Below are 13254 nucleotides of genomic sequence, written 5' to 3' on the forward strand. Positions count from 1 at the left end.
GGGGCTTCTCCACCGCCCAGCCGTGTGTCCCCACACAAGCTGAGCCCTGGCATCTGGCTCTGCCCAAGCCCACAGGGACGGGGGCCTGTGACCTGACCTGTTACCTATGCAGGTGTTCGAGTGGCTTCCCCCCCAAACACACTCCTCACAAGCATTAACTCACTGAGTCTCCAAGCAGGTAAGCAGGTGCTGCTGCGACCCCCATCCTGATCTCCCGGTGTCCCGAGTGCTGGGAAGGGGGCCTCTGCGAAGGGCCAGGGCAAGCACATCCCCCCCTTTTAAGAGGGCAGCGGGGAGACTGACCCAGCCAGGGCAAGTGAGGGGTCTAACACGTCCCGTGCTAACCCTGAGTGGCCCCCCACCCCAGCTCTTCCCACCGCATCCCTTCCTCGTAAAACAAGACCTAGTGGGTGTCGCGTGAGCCTTGGGCTGAGCCTTGAGCGCTGCAAACTGCCGTTTTTTTGTTGGCTCTCTTGGTGCTCGCGGGACGGAAGGGATCCCTCCGCTTTCTGGCTGGGACTCAGGTGGAGGGTCCAAGGACCCGTCAAGAGGGGCAGGCGTGGGCTGGCAACCATCGGCAGACACCCACCAGAGGCCACACACGTCAGCCTGGAAAACCAACCCACCCCCTCCCGCCGTGATCCCCGTGGGGTGGGAGCCGGGAGCCCTCGTGGCCAGGCCCCACCTTGGAACCGTTGGAACCCTCAGGCCGGCCCTGGCTCCACGCTGTGGCCCAGCGGGAGCTGCTTCAGCCGCCCGGGAGGACCAGGCACAGGTGCAGCCGGTGGGAGGTACACCCGTGGCCCCGTGTGCCCCAGAGGGACGGGCCGAAGGCTGCCCGGGCCAGCGGGCTGTGCTTGGACTCCGAGGACCCACTGGGCCCAGCACGTTCCAGAAGGTGGGCTAGGGAGGTGCGGTCTCCAGGCAGCCCAGCGCATCCACAGGCCCCACCTGCACCCCTGTCAAAGGGCACAGGGGCGCCGCCGAGGGGGAGAGGGGGTGGGGGTCGGTGAGTTTAGAAATGCGCTCTCAGGCCTGGTCTGGCCCCAGCACCCTGTTTAATCGGTCACCAATCCAGCTTTCCTAAGGCCCGCTTGGCGCACGCCGCCCTGGCTCGGGCTCGCCTGAGGCAGACGCGGGCAGGCGGGGTGCTGCTGAGGCCCGCAGCACCTTCTCCGCACCTGAGGCCTGGGGACCCCTACTCTGGCCCTGAGAGAAGCCCCCCTCCGAGCCCCAACCGAGTTGGGAAGGCCTGGCCCTCAGCACCCAGGGCACCCACCCCGGGCCTGCGCCCAGGGCTGCCCCGAGCGTTCTCTGGGTTACGCGTCCCCACACCCGGCACTGGTTTCCCTCCGCTCCAGACCCTGTCCCCCACTCGAGCGGCCGCTGCTTGGTGGGAAGGGGCCCCCTGGCGGGGCTCCGGCCGCACCCACACCCCGCCCGGGCCGCGTCAGGGGGTGGCGGCGGCCTCCCCGCCGCCGGCCTGGACCGCCTGGTACACGCTGAGGAGGGAGGACACGGTGCCCAGGAGGCCCACGAGCCACGGGGGGAAGCGGCCGGCCCACAGGACGCCCCGAGGCAGCCAGTGCACGGCGTTGGCCAGATCGGCCAGGTTGCTCAGGACAGCCAGCACCTCTGACCGGACCTGGGCCTCCATGGCCCTCCGCTTGCTTCGGGGCAGCCGGCTGTGGAAGCAAAGAGAAGACAGCTGGGGACACGGCAGCCACCCAAACGGGCAGGAAGAGGCGACAGCACAGTGAATGAGAAATGGTGAGGCTGAGGCCGCCGTCCCCGACCCTGCCATGGGGACGGAGTCCCTGTCACACCCCGCAGAGGGAACCCAGGGCATGAGCAGGGTGCAGACTGGCATGGGAAGTCTCGAACCCACACCCCAGCCCCTGGAAACAAGCAGGGAGCTGAGGGGGTGGCTGGCCGGTGGGCACGGCTTTGTCCCACATCCCCTTCCAGGATGAAACAGTGACAGTGTCCATAGTCCTCAAGAAACCACCCTGATCATCCTCCTTGCTGGGGGCCCAGCCATGTGGGCTCAGCCACTTCCTGCTAACAGGGCCTCGGTTTCCCCATCTGTGCCAGCCCCTGGAGCTGTGGTAAGGCCCTGTGACCTAGCATTGGTGCCCCCCCCCCGCCCAGGCCCACCCAGGGGCGAGGCTGGTAACTGGTGAGACCTCAAAGCCCCTCCCCAGCTAGGGACACCCACACGGTCCCCAGCGTGTCCGAGGAAGCCAGCCTTTGCCGGGCGCTACCCTGAGGTCCTACCTGGTGAAGGCCACCACGGGGCTCCTCAGCCTCCGTCTCAGCGTCAGGACCAGCCACAGGGACCTGCAACAGGCAAGAAAAGCAGGGAGGGGGCGTGGGGGTGAGCGCCCCATGGCCAGCCTGAGGGGACACTGGCGCCCACCACCAGGGCCACAGGTTCCCTGTAAAGTTTGCTGAGCTCACGGGGTGGCTCCAACCATCCCGCGCCTCTCAGAGCTCCAGCCCTGGCTGTGCCTCAGAAGCTCCTGGGGACTCCTACTTTGCACCCTGACCTGCCTGGACTGTCCACACGATATCTGGAAGCATCCAGTGCTGCTTTTTTTAAGATTTTACTTATTTGAAAGAGCCTGCGCAGGCGTGCACGTCCACATGGTGGGGGGGGGGGGGCAGAAGGAGAGGGAGAAGCAGGCTCCCCGCCAATCAGGGGCCCAGACAAGAGCCAGGCTCCATCCCAGGACCCCGGGATCGTGACCTGAGCTGAAGGCAGATGCTTAACCGACTGAGCCCCCAGTACCCCAAGCATCCAGTGCTCCTGACATCGGACCCAGGCATGTGCACCTGCCCAGGTGACCTGTCCCCAGAGTCTGGGCCACAAGTCAGCACCTGCAGTGAGGTAAGCAGGTCTGCTTCAGAGCCTCCTGGCAGGCAGGGGCAAAACCCCAATTCCTGGGCCCCGGGTCCCCAGACTAGCAGGATCCACACCTCTAGGCTCCTGGGCATCTCATCTCGGCAACCTCCCTGGTGATTCTCAGGCACCTTGGGGTCTTACACACACCTGGTCGGGACCCCCACTTGCTCACACCAAAAAGAGAAATGAGGGAAAAGCACATGCTCTAAAAAATGGATGCAAAAGGCAGAGCACAGACGGTTTGGTGGCACTGCCACTACCCCGTGAGACCATGACAGAGGATCTGTCTCATTTGACACCTGTCCAAGCCCACAAGATGTGCAACACAGAGATGAATCCTAAAGCAATCCACAGACTTGGGGTGCTTGACTTATCGATGCAGGTTCATCAACTGCTGGGGATTCTGGTAGTGGAGGGGCCGTGGGGTGGGTGGGAAGCTATAGAGACTCTACTTCCAGTTCAGTTGTGCTGTGAACGGAAAACTCTAAAAAACAGTTGATTTTAAAAAATTAATGGAACCATGGCGCCTGGCCGGCTCAGTCGGTAGAGTGTGCAACTCTCGATCTCGGGGTTGTGAGTTTGAGCCTCACATTGGGTGTAAAGATTACTTAAAAATAAAAAATCTTTAGATAAAGAAATGAGGGCAGCCCTGGTGGCTCAGTGGTTTGGCGCCGCCTTCAGCCCGGGGCGTGATCCTGGAGTCCCGGGATCGAGTCCTGCGTCGGGCTCCCTGTATGGAGCCTGCTTCTCCCTCCTCCTGTGTCTCTGCCTCTCTCTGTGCATCTCTCATGAATAAATAAATAAAATCTTAAAAGAAAAAAGAAAAAGAAATGAAACCAAAGCTGCTCTAAAACAGAACGGGAAGTGCCATGGGGCCAGAGGTCCCCAGCCCTCTGAGGAGAGGCTGTGAGCCAGCCCGGTGTCCCCGAGCTCATGGGGAAGGCTGAGGCCAGGAGGGGCGCGTAGACCAAGGAGCCTCGAAGGCTGGAAACAATCACCAGAGTATGGAGAGGGGTTCTCTGGGATGGACTGTAGGTGGTCTGTATCTTCCACTCTGGGGTGTGTTCATCTCCCAGACCATCAACCATAAGAATGTGATTAGGGCAAGTGTAGCTGGGGAAAACCAGGACGGCCAAACACCAGTGTCTGGCCTGGGGACAAGTGGCGGTGGACTTGGGCACCGCTCCCTCCCTCCAGGGATCTGAGAGGCCTGTGCTTTCTGGGCAGGGAACTCCAAGCACACTCAGCAAATTTTACAGAGAGGAAAACGTTCAGGAAGAAACCATTATTTGAAAGTTCTAGGAACTGGCCCCTGGGTGGCTCAGCAGTTGAGCGTCTGCCTTGGGCTCAGGGCGTGATCCTGGAGACCCAGGGTTGAGTCCCACATTGAGCTCCCTGCATGGAGCCTGCTTCTCCCTCTGCCTGTGTCTCTGCCTCCCTCTCTCTCTCTCTCTCTCTCTCTCTCTCTCTCTCTGTCTCATGAATAAATAAAAATCTTTAAAAAAAAAAAAAATAGAAGCCTAGAGGCAGTAAAGGGCAGGAATAGGTTCCACCCTGGAGCTCCCAAAGCAGCACAGCCCTGCCCTCCCCTGGATTTTGACTCCACACTGGACTTCAACCCCTGGAACTGTGAGCCAGTCAGTGGGAGCTGTTTAAAGCCACCGGGGGTGTGGGAACCTGTCACAGCAGCCGCGTGGGGCAGGGGGGGGCCCAAGAGGAGGCTAAGGGAAGAAGCAAAGACCCACCTGCCTCCAGCCTGTCGGCCCCTCCACCCAGGTCTTGGTGACCCCTGGGCCTGCTGGCGGGCGTTCAGGCCACTTACCTGGCAATGCCCAGCAGCAGGGACAGGCCCCAGAAGGCTGTGCTCAGCGTCCACCACCGGGCGGAGTCCACGCAGAGGATGTTGGCATCAGCAGCCCAGGCAATGTGCTCACAGGGGTAGTAGAGCTGGTCGGCCACGTTGCCCAGGACGGAGACGCAGCGGACAAAGCTGTCTTCCTCCTGCAGGACCCAGACCGAGCCAGACGGCCATCACGGGGCAACGTCCCGCCCGGCAGGCCCCCCGCCCCCCGAAGGGGCTCTGGCTCACTAGGTCCCGAGTCCGCCCCGGCCTCAGCTAATTCCCAGGTAGGACCCCTCAGGTGGCCCGGCATCAGGGCCTTCCGTGTCCTGCGCTCGGGTCTCCAGGCCAGGCTCCCTGGCTCAGGACTCGTGCAGAGCACCCTGACCCCACAGGGCAGGGCCCCCAGGAAGTGGGCACCTCCCAAACCAGAGAGGGGTCGCCGTCTCCGCACACAGGCACCGGCCCCCGAACCGGCACACTGAGGTGTTTGGGGGAGCCTGCCACCTGCCCCCCTCCTACGGGGACAGGCCTCAGGCCTGCAAATAGCAGAAGCCAAGCCCTCACCCCTGAGTTCTGAGCCACCGCCTGTATCCAGCGGGGCAGGGCCAGGTGAGGCTACAGGAGCCTGGTGCCCAGGCTGCATTCCTGGGCCCTGCCCTCAGGACCCCACCCCCTCGAGGCCTCCAAGCTGGGGGTGTCCCGCATGTATCCTTCACTTCCCTGCCTTCAGCCTCCTCATCCTCACTGCCTGCCATTCCCCTCCCTCTCCTCTTCATCTTCCCAGGAACCCCTTCCTGAGGCCCCTTCCTACGAGTCAGCTGTGATCCTGCCTCCCTCTGGGCTCTGAACCCCACGCCAGCTCCCCCATCCTGCCTGGGACCTTCTGGTGCGGTGGCATATTTCATTGTCCATGAAAACAGGGCCCTCCCCGCAGCAGCACCACCCCCCACCCCCACATTTCCTCATTCCACCCATGTCTCCAGACAAGCAGCAAGGCCGAGGCCCTACTGGGGAGGAGGAGATGCTCACAGACTCATAAACACTGGACCCAACAAAAGGAGTTCTTGTTCTGGCCAAGGGATAGACAAGGTGCAGAGGATCCCCGCCTCTTGTCTAGGGACCCAGAGATGTTGATTCAGGGAGGGGTCCTCTGGGGGACACACAGGAAGAGTGCCCTAAACAAAGAGGGTAGGAGATGGGCGTCAAAACAGGAGGAAGGGGACACCTGGCTGGCTCACTGGTTGAGCGTCTGTCTGCCTTTGGCTCAGGTCATGATCCCGGGGTCCTGGGATCGAGTCCCAAGTCAGGTTCCCTGAGAAAAGCCTGCTTCTCCCTCTGCCTGTGTCTCTGCCTCTTTCTGTGTCTCTCGTGAATAAATAAAATCTTAAACACACACACACACACACACACAAAAAAAAAAAAAAAAAAAAAACAGGAGGAAGGTCCAGAAAGCACTTGAGATTGAGGTGACTGGGCCATGGGCTCCGGAGTGGAAGAGAGGTGGGTGCATTTGAACCTGAGTGGCTCATAGAAGGGATGGGGAGACACGCAGGGCAGCCCAGGGAGGGGCATCACTTGGCCAGGCTGGCCCAGGGCAGCTTGTGAGCCCAGCCCCTGGGGAAATGTCCCTGGCAGGGAGGAGGACCGCCCCTGGAAAGGAGCATGGCCCTAGACCCACTGGCATTCCTGTGGAATGCTGTAGCGCTGTCGGAACAGCAGCATCTACACGTCCGCCAGCGGGGATCAGCTAAATAAAGCAGCATCCAGCTATGGAGCAGAGTATCTATACCGTGTGGCCGCAAAGAAGGAAGGAGCTCGGTTTGCACTAACATGGAGCGACCTCCAAGCGGGGCTTGGTTAGGAGGAAAAAAGCAAGTGGCCGGACAGTGGCCGTGGCACAAAGCTACTTATGTGAACCGTGGGATTGTCTGTGCGTGTAGAGCGTGTGAAGGGATCCCAGAAAGCTGACAAGAGTAGCTGCCTCTGGAGAGGACAACGGGGTGAGGGGATCAGAAAGGAGGGAGACTTTTTAATTATACAGCCCTTGGAAGGCGTGAACACATCAGCTAATTGTTCATTTAAATTCAAAGGAGCACATCGGATCATCTCACAAAAAGCAAGCAAAATTCTTAAAAATAATAAATCTGGGGGATCCCTGGGTGGCTCAGCGGTTCAGCGCCTGCCTTTGGCCCAGGGTGCGACCCTGGAGTTCCTGGATCGAGTCCCATATTGGGCTCCCTGCATGGAGCCTGCTTCTCCCCCTGCCTGTGTCTCTGCCTCTCTCTCTATCATAAATAAATAAATAAATAAATAATCTTAAAAAAAAAAATAATAATAATAAATCTGTCCACACAGTTGCCTTTAGACATCTCCATTAAAGGCTGGTCGCCCCGAGCCTGTGCCACCCTCTCTACGGCCCCCCGCACCCCGTTACCTCTGGCCCCAGGCCATACTGCTTCGTGTAGATAAACATGGCCACGTCGTCAAAGAGTCGCAGGACAGTCCTGCAGTGGCTGAGCTCGGAGGACAGTGTGAGCAGGCGCGTCCCCACTTCTGACCGGGCTGGACACTGTTCCACCAGGACCCCGCCAACCAGCTGGCAGCAGTAGCCCAGTGTTCGGATCTGCGGGAGACCAGAGGCAGTCAGCAGGGCCGGGCTCCTGGGCTGAGCCGGGTCGGCCCCCACGTGGCCGTGGGTCCGCTGGGGGTCAAGTGGGGTACGGGGTGTGCAGGCTAGATCAACAAACTTCCAATAAACGCTGAAAGCTTAGTGGCGCCTGGGTGGCTCGGCAGTTGACCATCTGCCTTTGGCTCAGGTCATGATCCCAGGGTCTCGAGATCGAGTCCCACATCGGGTTCCCTGCAGGGAGCCTGCTTCTCCCTCTGCCTGTGTCTCTGCCTCTCTCTCTGGATGTCTCTCATGAATAAATAAATAAAATCTTAAAATATATATAAATTTAAAAAACAAAAGCTGAAAGTTTAAAGAGATACTTGCAGGTGGGACACATGGAGAAACATGACCTCTTTGTGCAAAAGTCCCTGTGGGGACTCCAAAGGAGTGCTGGCCTTTGTCCCTGAGGGGCACAGCCTTTGGAGACAGATGTGCTGGAGGCAAGAAAATGAAACCATGTCCCACCTCCTGGGTCCTCCTTTTCCCAGCAGGCAGGAGGACGAGGTGGACGTGTATATTTGCACCTACGCAGCTGGACCAAAGCCTGTAGCTGGGCTGGGGAATGGAGAAGTGATGAGGCCTCAGCCCAGTGGGCAAAAAAGGTAACCTGCTTGAATTACTTCAGTGAGAAGGAACCCACCCAGCGGGTGATTTGGGGCATTGGGAACTGGGTCACCTTCACCGCCCTCACATCCTTAGTTCATCTGCTTTCCAGAAATCGCTTCTTCCTGTTGTTTTACATATGATTTTCACTTATAATTTCTTTTCGGTCCCTCTGTAATAGCGAAACTCTGCAATTTAAATGTACAGCTTGGGAATTTATTAAAGCCTGAATGCCCAGGGACGCCCCGGTGGCTCAGTGGTTGACCGTCTGCCTTTGGCTTAGGTCTCAATCTCGGGGTCCTGGGATGGAGTCCTGCATTGGGCTCCCTGCAGGAAGCCTGCTTCTCCCTCTGCCTGTGACTCTGCCTCTCTCTGTGTGTGTCTCTCATGAATAAATAAATAAAATCTTAAAAAAGGGAATCCCTGGGTGGCTCAGCGGTTTAGCGCCTGCCTTTGGCCCAGGGCGCGATCCTGGAGTCCCGGGATCAAGTCCCACATCGGGCTCCCGGTGCATGGAGCCTGCTTCTCCCTCTGCCTGTGTCTCTGCCTCTCTCTCTGTGACTATCATAAATAAATAAAAATTAAAAAAAAAAAAAAGAAAACAGCAGCTTATGTAGGAACAAGCTGAGAGTCCGCCTTCAAGGGCCTTCCAGCCATAATGGGAAGGGCCTACAAAATCCTAGATCCCCGTATAAGATCGCTAGGGACAACCCGGGGACCAACTCCAGCGGCCTGGTCAGATCCTAAATGTTCAGACACGATCCGGGCGGCCTGTAAATGTCCAGCCAGGGAGCGCGGTAACAACCTAAGTGCCCAGTCACGGGGGATCCGGTCGCCACCTCAATGTGCAGCCATGGGGGAGCCCTGCCACACTGACTGGGACAGCCCCGTGCCCGTCTTCGGTGGGCTGGTCGGATCCCGAATGTCCAAACGTGCGGATCCGGTTGGTATCGACAACACCCAGCCCCGGAGGGTGACCAGAAACAGCCTATGTCCACCGCTCGGGGACAGGGTCGGAGCCCAGCCGGGGGCGCGCCTCTGCGCGGGGTGATCCTGGGCGACCCCGCCCTCTCTGGCCGCCGCGTCCCGTCTCCGAGCTCAGGCCCCGCGCGGGGACCTCCGGCCGCGCTCCGCCCCAGCCTCACCAGGCGGTCCCGGCCCCTGTACGACTCCAGCGCCGACGCCAGGCCGCTCAGCGCCGCCATGGCAACTCCGCCGTGACGTCAGCGCGCAGCGCCGGGGGGCGGGGCGAGGGGCGAGGCCACGCCCCCCCCCCCCCCCCCCCCCGGGAAAGCTGTGCGCAGGCGCGGTCGCGACCCTTTGTCCCCGCAGCGGCGGCTCGCAGCGGGCTGGCCGCCGCGTGTGCGCTCCCCGGGCCTGGACACCCGGACGGCCCTCGGCCCCGCCACCGGTCGTCTTTTCAGCGTTAACCGTCCACCCACAAAAGTAATGGCCGGGCGGAAGCACCAACCAACCTGTCTGCTCGGCTCTAGTGAGCATGTACAAGGCCTTTTTGGAAAGTTAAGGCAACTCCTAGACTCGTTCTAGAATAGGCGAGAGCCCGGTAACTGGGGCTGCGCCGGAGAGGGTAGCTAACTGCGCGGCTGGGAAGAGGGATATTAAGTTGTTCACCTTTGTACCAGGTTTTGTTTTTGTTTTTTCATGCATTCATGAGACACCGAGGCAGAGGGAGAAGCAGGACTCGATCCCAGGACCCTGCCGGCGCCCAACCACTGAGCCACCCAGGTGCCCCTTTGTACCAGTTTGTAGCTCCCCCCGACCCCGATTTATTGCGAGATAATTGATGTGTACGTCCTGTATGAATTTCAGGTGCATAGCACAAAAGTCTGACTCACAGATAGCATGAAACGATTACAGTAAGTGTAGTTAACAACCAGCAGCATCTCGTATAACTTTGTGCAACAGGCATGTATGATCTCATCCGAAAGTCAGATGCGGGGTGCCTGGTGGCTCAGTGGGTTTTAAGCGCCTGCCTGCAGCTCAGGTCATGATCCCGGGGTCCTGGGATGGAGCCTGGCATCCTGCTCCCAGCTCACCGGGAAGTCTGCCCTGCCCATCCATGAGTGGTGCGCTCTCTGTCAAATAAATAAATAAAATGTTTAAAAAGTCAAGTGAGATTTTTCAAGAAGTTAACATGACCCGTTCCCTTTTTTTTTTTTTTCTTCCAAATCGTAAAATTCACATATGAGGCACCTTTCTAAGATGTATGGTGCAATGACATTTAGGACACCTGCAGGTAAGAACATCACCCCTTGCTAGCTTCAAAACATTTCATCATCCTCGGAGAAGACCCTGTAACTCTGGCAAGCAGTAAATCTAGTCCTTCCTACCCCACCCCCATCTGCTTTGTCTCTATGGGTTTACCTATTCTGGATATTTCATATAACTGGGATACTGCAATATGTGACCATTTGTGTCTGGCTTAGCATCGTTTCTTTTTCTTTTTCTTTTTTTTTAAGATTTTATTTATTTATTCATGAGAGATACACAGAGAGACTGGCAGAGACCCAGGCAGAAGGAGAAGCAGGCTCCCTGTGAGGGGCTGATGCAGGACTTGATCCCAGGACCCCAGGATCACGACCTGAGTCAAAGGCAGATGCTCAACCACTGAGCCACCTGGGTGCCCCTAGCTTCATGTTTCTGACGTTCATCCACATTGCAGCTTTTTTTATATCAATACTTCATTCTTTTTGCAGCTGCATAATATTCCCTTGTATGGACCTACCGCATCTCGTTTATCCATTCAGCCATTGATGGATCCTTGGGCCATTTCCACATTTTGGAGACTGAATGATGCAGCTATGAACATGGGTCTGTGTGTATCTTCCTTCAACTTCAGTTCCTTTGGGTAAACACCCAGGGGTGGAATGACTGAGTCATACAGTGGTCTGTGTTTGATTTTTTGAGGAACCACCAGACTGTTTTCCACATTGGCTGCACCACTTTACATTCCCACCAGCAATGCACAACATTCTCCACATTCTTGACACTTTGTTTTTTAGTTTTTCATTTATTTATTTATTTGAGAGGAGAGAGGGAGCAAGGGGGAGCAGCAGGTGGAGAGGGAGTAGCAGGCTCCCCCTGCTGAGCAGAGAATCTGACACAGGGCTTGATCCCAGGACCCCAGAATCATGACCTGAACTGAAGGCAGATGCTCAACCGACCGAGCCACCCAGGTGCCCCTCTTGCCAACACTTTTATTTTGCTTCGTTACTATTACTATGGCCATCCTGCTAGGTGGATATCTCCTATTGCCTTGCTTTTTATTTCCCTCATGACTAATGATGTTGACTGCTTGCCTTTTGGAAAATATTTCCCCTTTATTTCAACTTGTATGACTCTTAGTGTCTCACTCCCTTCTTTCCAACCACACTGCCTTCCTCCTGGTCCTTAAAGTTATAGTACACTCCTGCCCCCAGGGCCTTTGCATTGGCTGTGCCCTCTGCCAAGAATCTCTCCCTCCAGATTCCCACATGGCTCCCTCCCTCACCTCTTCCTCCTGTTTACTGGAACATCATCTTCTCATGGGACTGCCCCATCACACCCTCCTGGGCACTTCCCACATTTCCTGCTGCCTTATTTTTCTCCTTAGCTTGGAATATTATCTAACATTAACTATATTGCTTCTTTATCTAGTTGCCTAGTTGTCTCTCATCAGAATGTGAGGACTTTGATATGTCTTGGTCACAGCTATGTTCCCACAGCCTGGCACAAGACAAGTTCTCAAGTTCTCAATCAGTGCCGTAGCCGGCAGGGCTCAGCTCCTCACCCAAAGCTCTGTGCTCACACTCCATCCGCACTATCCTGAGAAACCATCCACTTTTCCGACTTCCCTGGGCCCCTCGCCACTGGCCTCTCCCTCATGCCTCTTTAATAGTGACCTGACTCCTAACCTATCTGCCCCCTGGACACTTTCCCTGCAAATCCCACCAACCCCATCCCCACCCTCAGCATGTCCCAGTGGACTTAAGCATCATCCTCGAACATCTTTTTCTCCCGTGTTCCCATCTCAGAGCAGCCCTGCCAGTCACTGAGCCACCCAGTCACAGATCTGGGCATGGTGCTCACCTCTTTGTCTCCCCATGCACCAAAATGTCGAATCTATCCACTACCTCCTGGCCCACAGCCCCTTCCATAGGCAGCCCGCTTCCTCTCTCTAAGTCCGGGACCCCAAACTCTGCCTCCCCCGGGTCTGCCTTCCCGACAACATCTCGAGAGACTTTAACCCCCACATCTGACCACAGCCCTCCTTGCTTAAGACTTGGGCACAGGTGTCTGTGTGCCCCCACCCCCTAACTAGGGACACTGTTCCTGCAGCAGAAAAAAGTCCAAGCCGAGCCCAAGGCCTGCAGAGGGAAGGGGGGTCTTGGGCTGGAGAGCCTGCTGCTGCCGCAGGAGTGGCTAGATCCCTTCTTTTGAGCCCACGCTGCCCCTGACAGCTTGGTTAACAGCACAGCGCCTTTCTGCGTGACCACTGAGGGCCAGGTCCTGTGCCAGGCACCGAGCACGCAGCAGTGAGTCTTGCAAGCCCTGCCCAGCCCTCACAGTGTCCTCCGCCATCTGGTTAGGGTTGAACTTGACCTTTGAGAGAGAGACAGGAGCTAGCCTGGCGTTCCCAGCTGGCCCTGTTGTTGCTAGGAGCTGGCCTGGCAGTCCCAGCTAAGCCCTGGTGTTCTCCTGCTGGACATAAATAATTTTGCAGAATGCCAGCGGTGGTCAAGGCCGCTCCGTGACTGTGGTGGAACAAGACAAAACAAGCTCCCCCCGTAATCACGTCTGAATGCGGGCAAAACATGAGCACTGTCCAAACCACAGCAGCAACTGGACATACAGTTTTCCTGGATAGTCTGACTGCTGTTCTTTTTACCAATGGCAGCTTTATTCTTACTTCATTCCTGAGACTTTCTGATAAAAATGAAGATCCTTGTGGCACCTGGGTGGCTCAGTGGTTAAGCAACTGCCTTCAGCTCAGGTCGTGATCCCGGGGTCCTGGGATCGAGTTCCACATCAGGCCCCCTGCAGGGAGCCTGCTTCTCCCTCTGCCAATGTCTGTCTCTCTCTGTGTCTCTCATTAATAAATAAACTCTAAAAAAAAAAAAAAAAAAAAAAGGTACCTTGGAGATCTGTGAGCCTTAGAATGACATTAATCATTGTAGTGACCCAAAGACCAAAGACACTGGCTAGTACTGTGTGGGGAAATGTGAGGGAGCA

General features: G+C 57.2%; 1 protein-coding gene and 1 long non-coding RNA gene across 7 annotated transcripts; one reads left to right on the forward strand and one right to left on the reverse strand.

Annotated features, from left to right (window-relative positions):
- Nucleotides 1-1039: 1039 nt before the first annotated feature.
- Nucleotides 1040-9293, reverse strand: PEX11G (peroxisomal biogenesis factor 11 gamma). 5 transcript variants are annotated; one of them, XM_072787424.1, is made up of 6 exons: nucleotides 9168-9238; nucleotides 7885-7974; nucleotides 7183-7371; nucleotides 4728-4906; nucleotides 2278-2340; nucleotides 1040-1685 (listed from the first exon to the last, which is right to left on the reverse strand). In XM_072787424.1, the coding sequence occupies exons 1-6, from the start codon at nucleotides 9225-9227 to the stop codon at nucleotides 1451-1453; spliced, it is 816 nt and encodes a 271-aa protein (XP_072643525.1). In that variant the 5' UTR covers nucleotides 9228-9238; the 3' UTR covers nucleotides 1040-1450. The 5 variants fall into 5 exon arrangements, with proteins under 5 accessions (XP_072643525.1, XP_072643529.1, XP_072643526.1 ...); XM_072787428.1 differs by lacking the exon at nucleotides 9168-9238 and adding an exon at nucleotides 8862-9145; XM_072787425.1 differs by lacking the exon at nucleotides 7885-7974 and having other exon boundaries at nucleotides 9168-9293.
- A 44-nt stretch (nucleotides 9294-9337) lies between these two features.
- On the forward strand, nucleotides 9338-11028 carry LOC140610898 (uncharacterized). 2 transcript variants are annotated; one of them, XR_012012340.1, is made up of 2 exons: nucleotides 9338-9768; nucleotides 10740-11028. It is a non-coding gene; the product is annotated as an uncharacterized lncRNA (long non-coding RNA). The 2 variants fall into 2 exon arrangements; XR_012012339.1 differs by having other exon boundaries at nucleotides 9338-9514.
- The last annotated feature ends 2226 nt before the right edge of the window (nucleotides 11029-13254 follow it).

The sequence above is a fragment of the Canis lupus genome, chromosome 19, assembly GCF_048164855.1.
Source record: "Canis lupus baileyi chromosome 19, mCanLup2.hap1, whole genome shotgun sequence".
Lineage (NCBI taxonomy): Eukaryota > Metazoa > Chordata > Mammalia > Carnivora > Canidae > Canis > Canis lupus.

Excerpts from the sequence above, each read along its gene's own strand:
- PEX11G (XM_072787424.1), bottom strand. The coding sequence starts at position 9,227 with ATGGCGGCGCTGAGCGGCCTGGCGTCGGCGCTGGAGTCGTACAGGGGC. Across the intron at positions 7,975-9,167 it reads ACAGGGGCCGGGACCGCCTG|CCCAGCTACAGGCTTTGGTC; the intron begins GTGAGGCTGGGG and ends TCCATTCCCCAG. Across the intron at positions 7,372-7,884 it reads GGAAAAGGAGGACCCAGGAG|ATCCGAACACTGGGCTACTG; the intron begins GTGGGACATGGT and ends GGTCTCCCGCAG.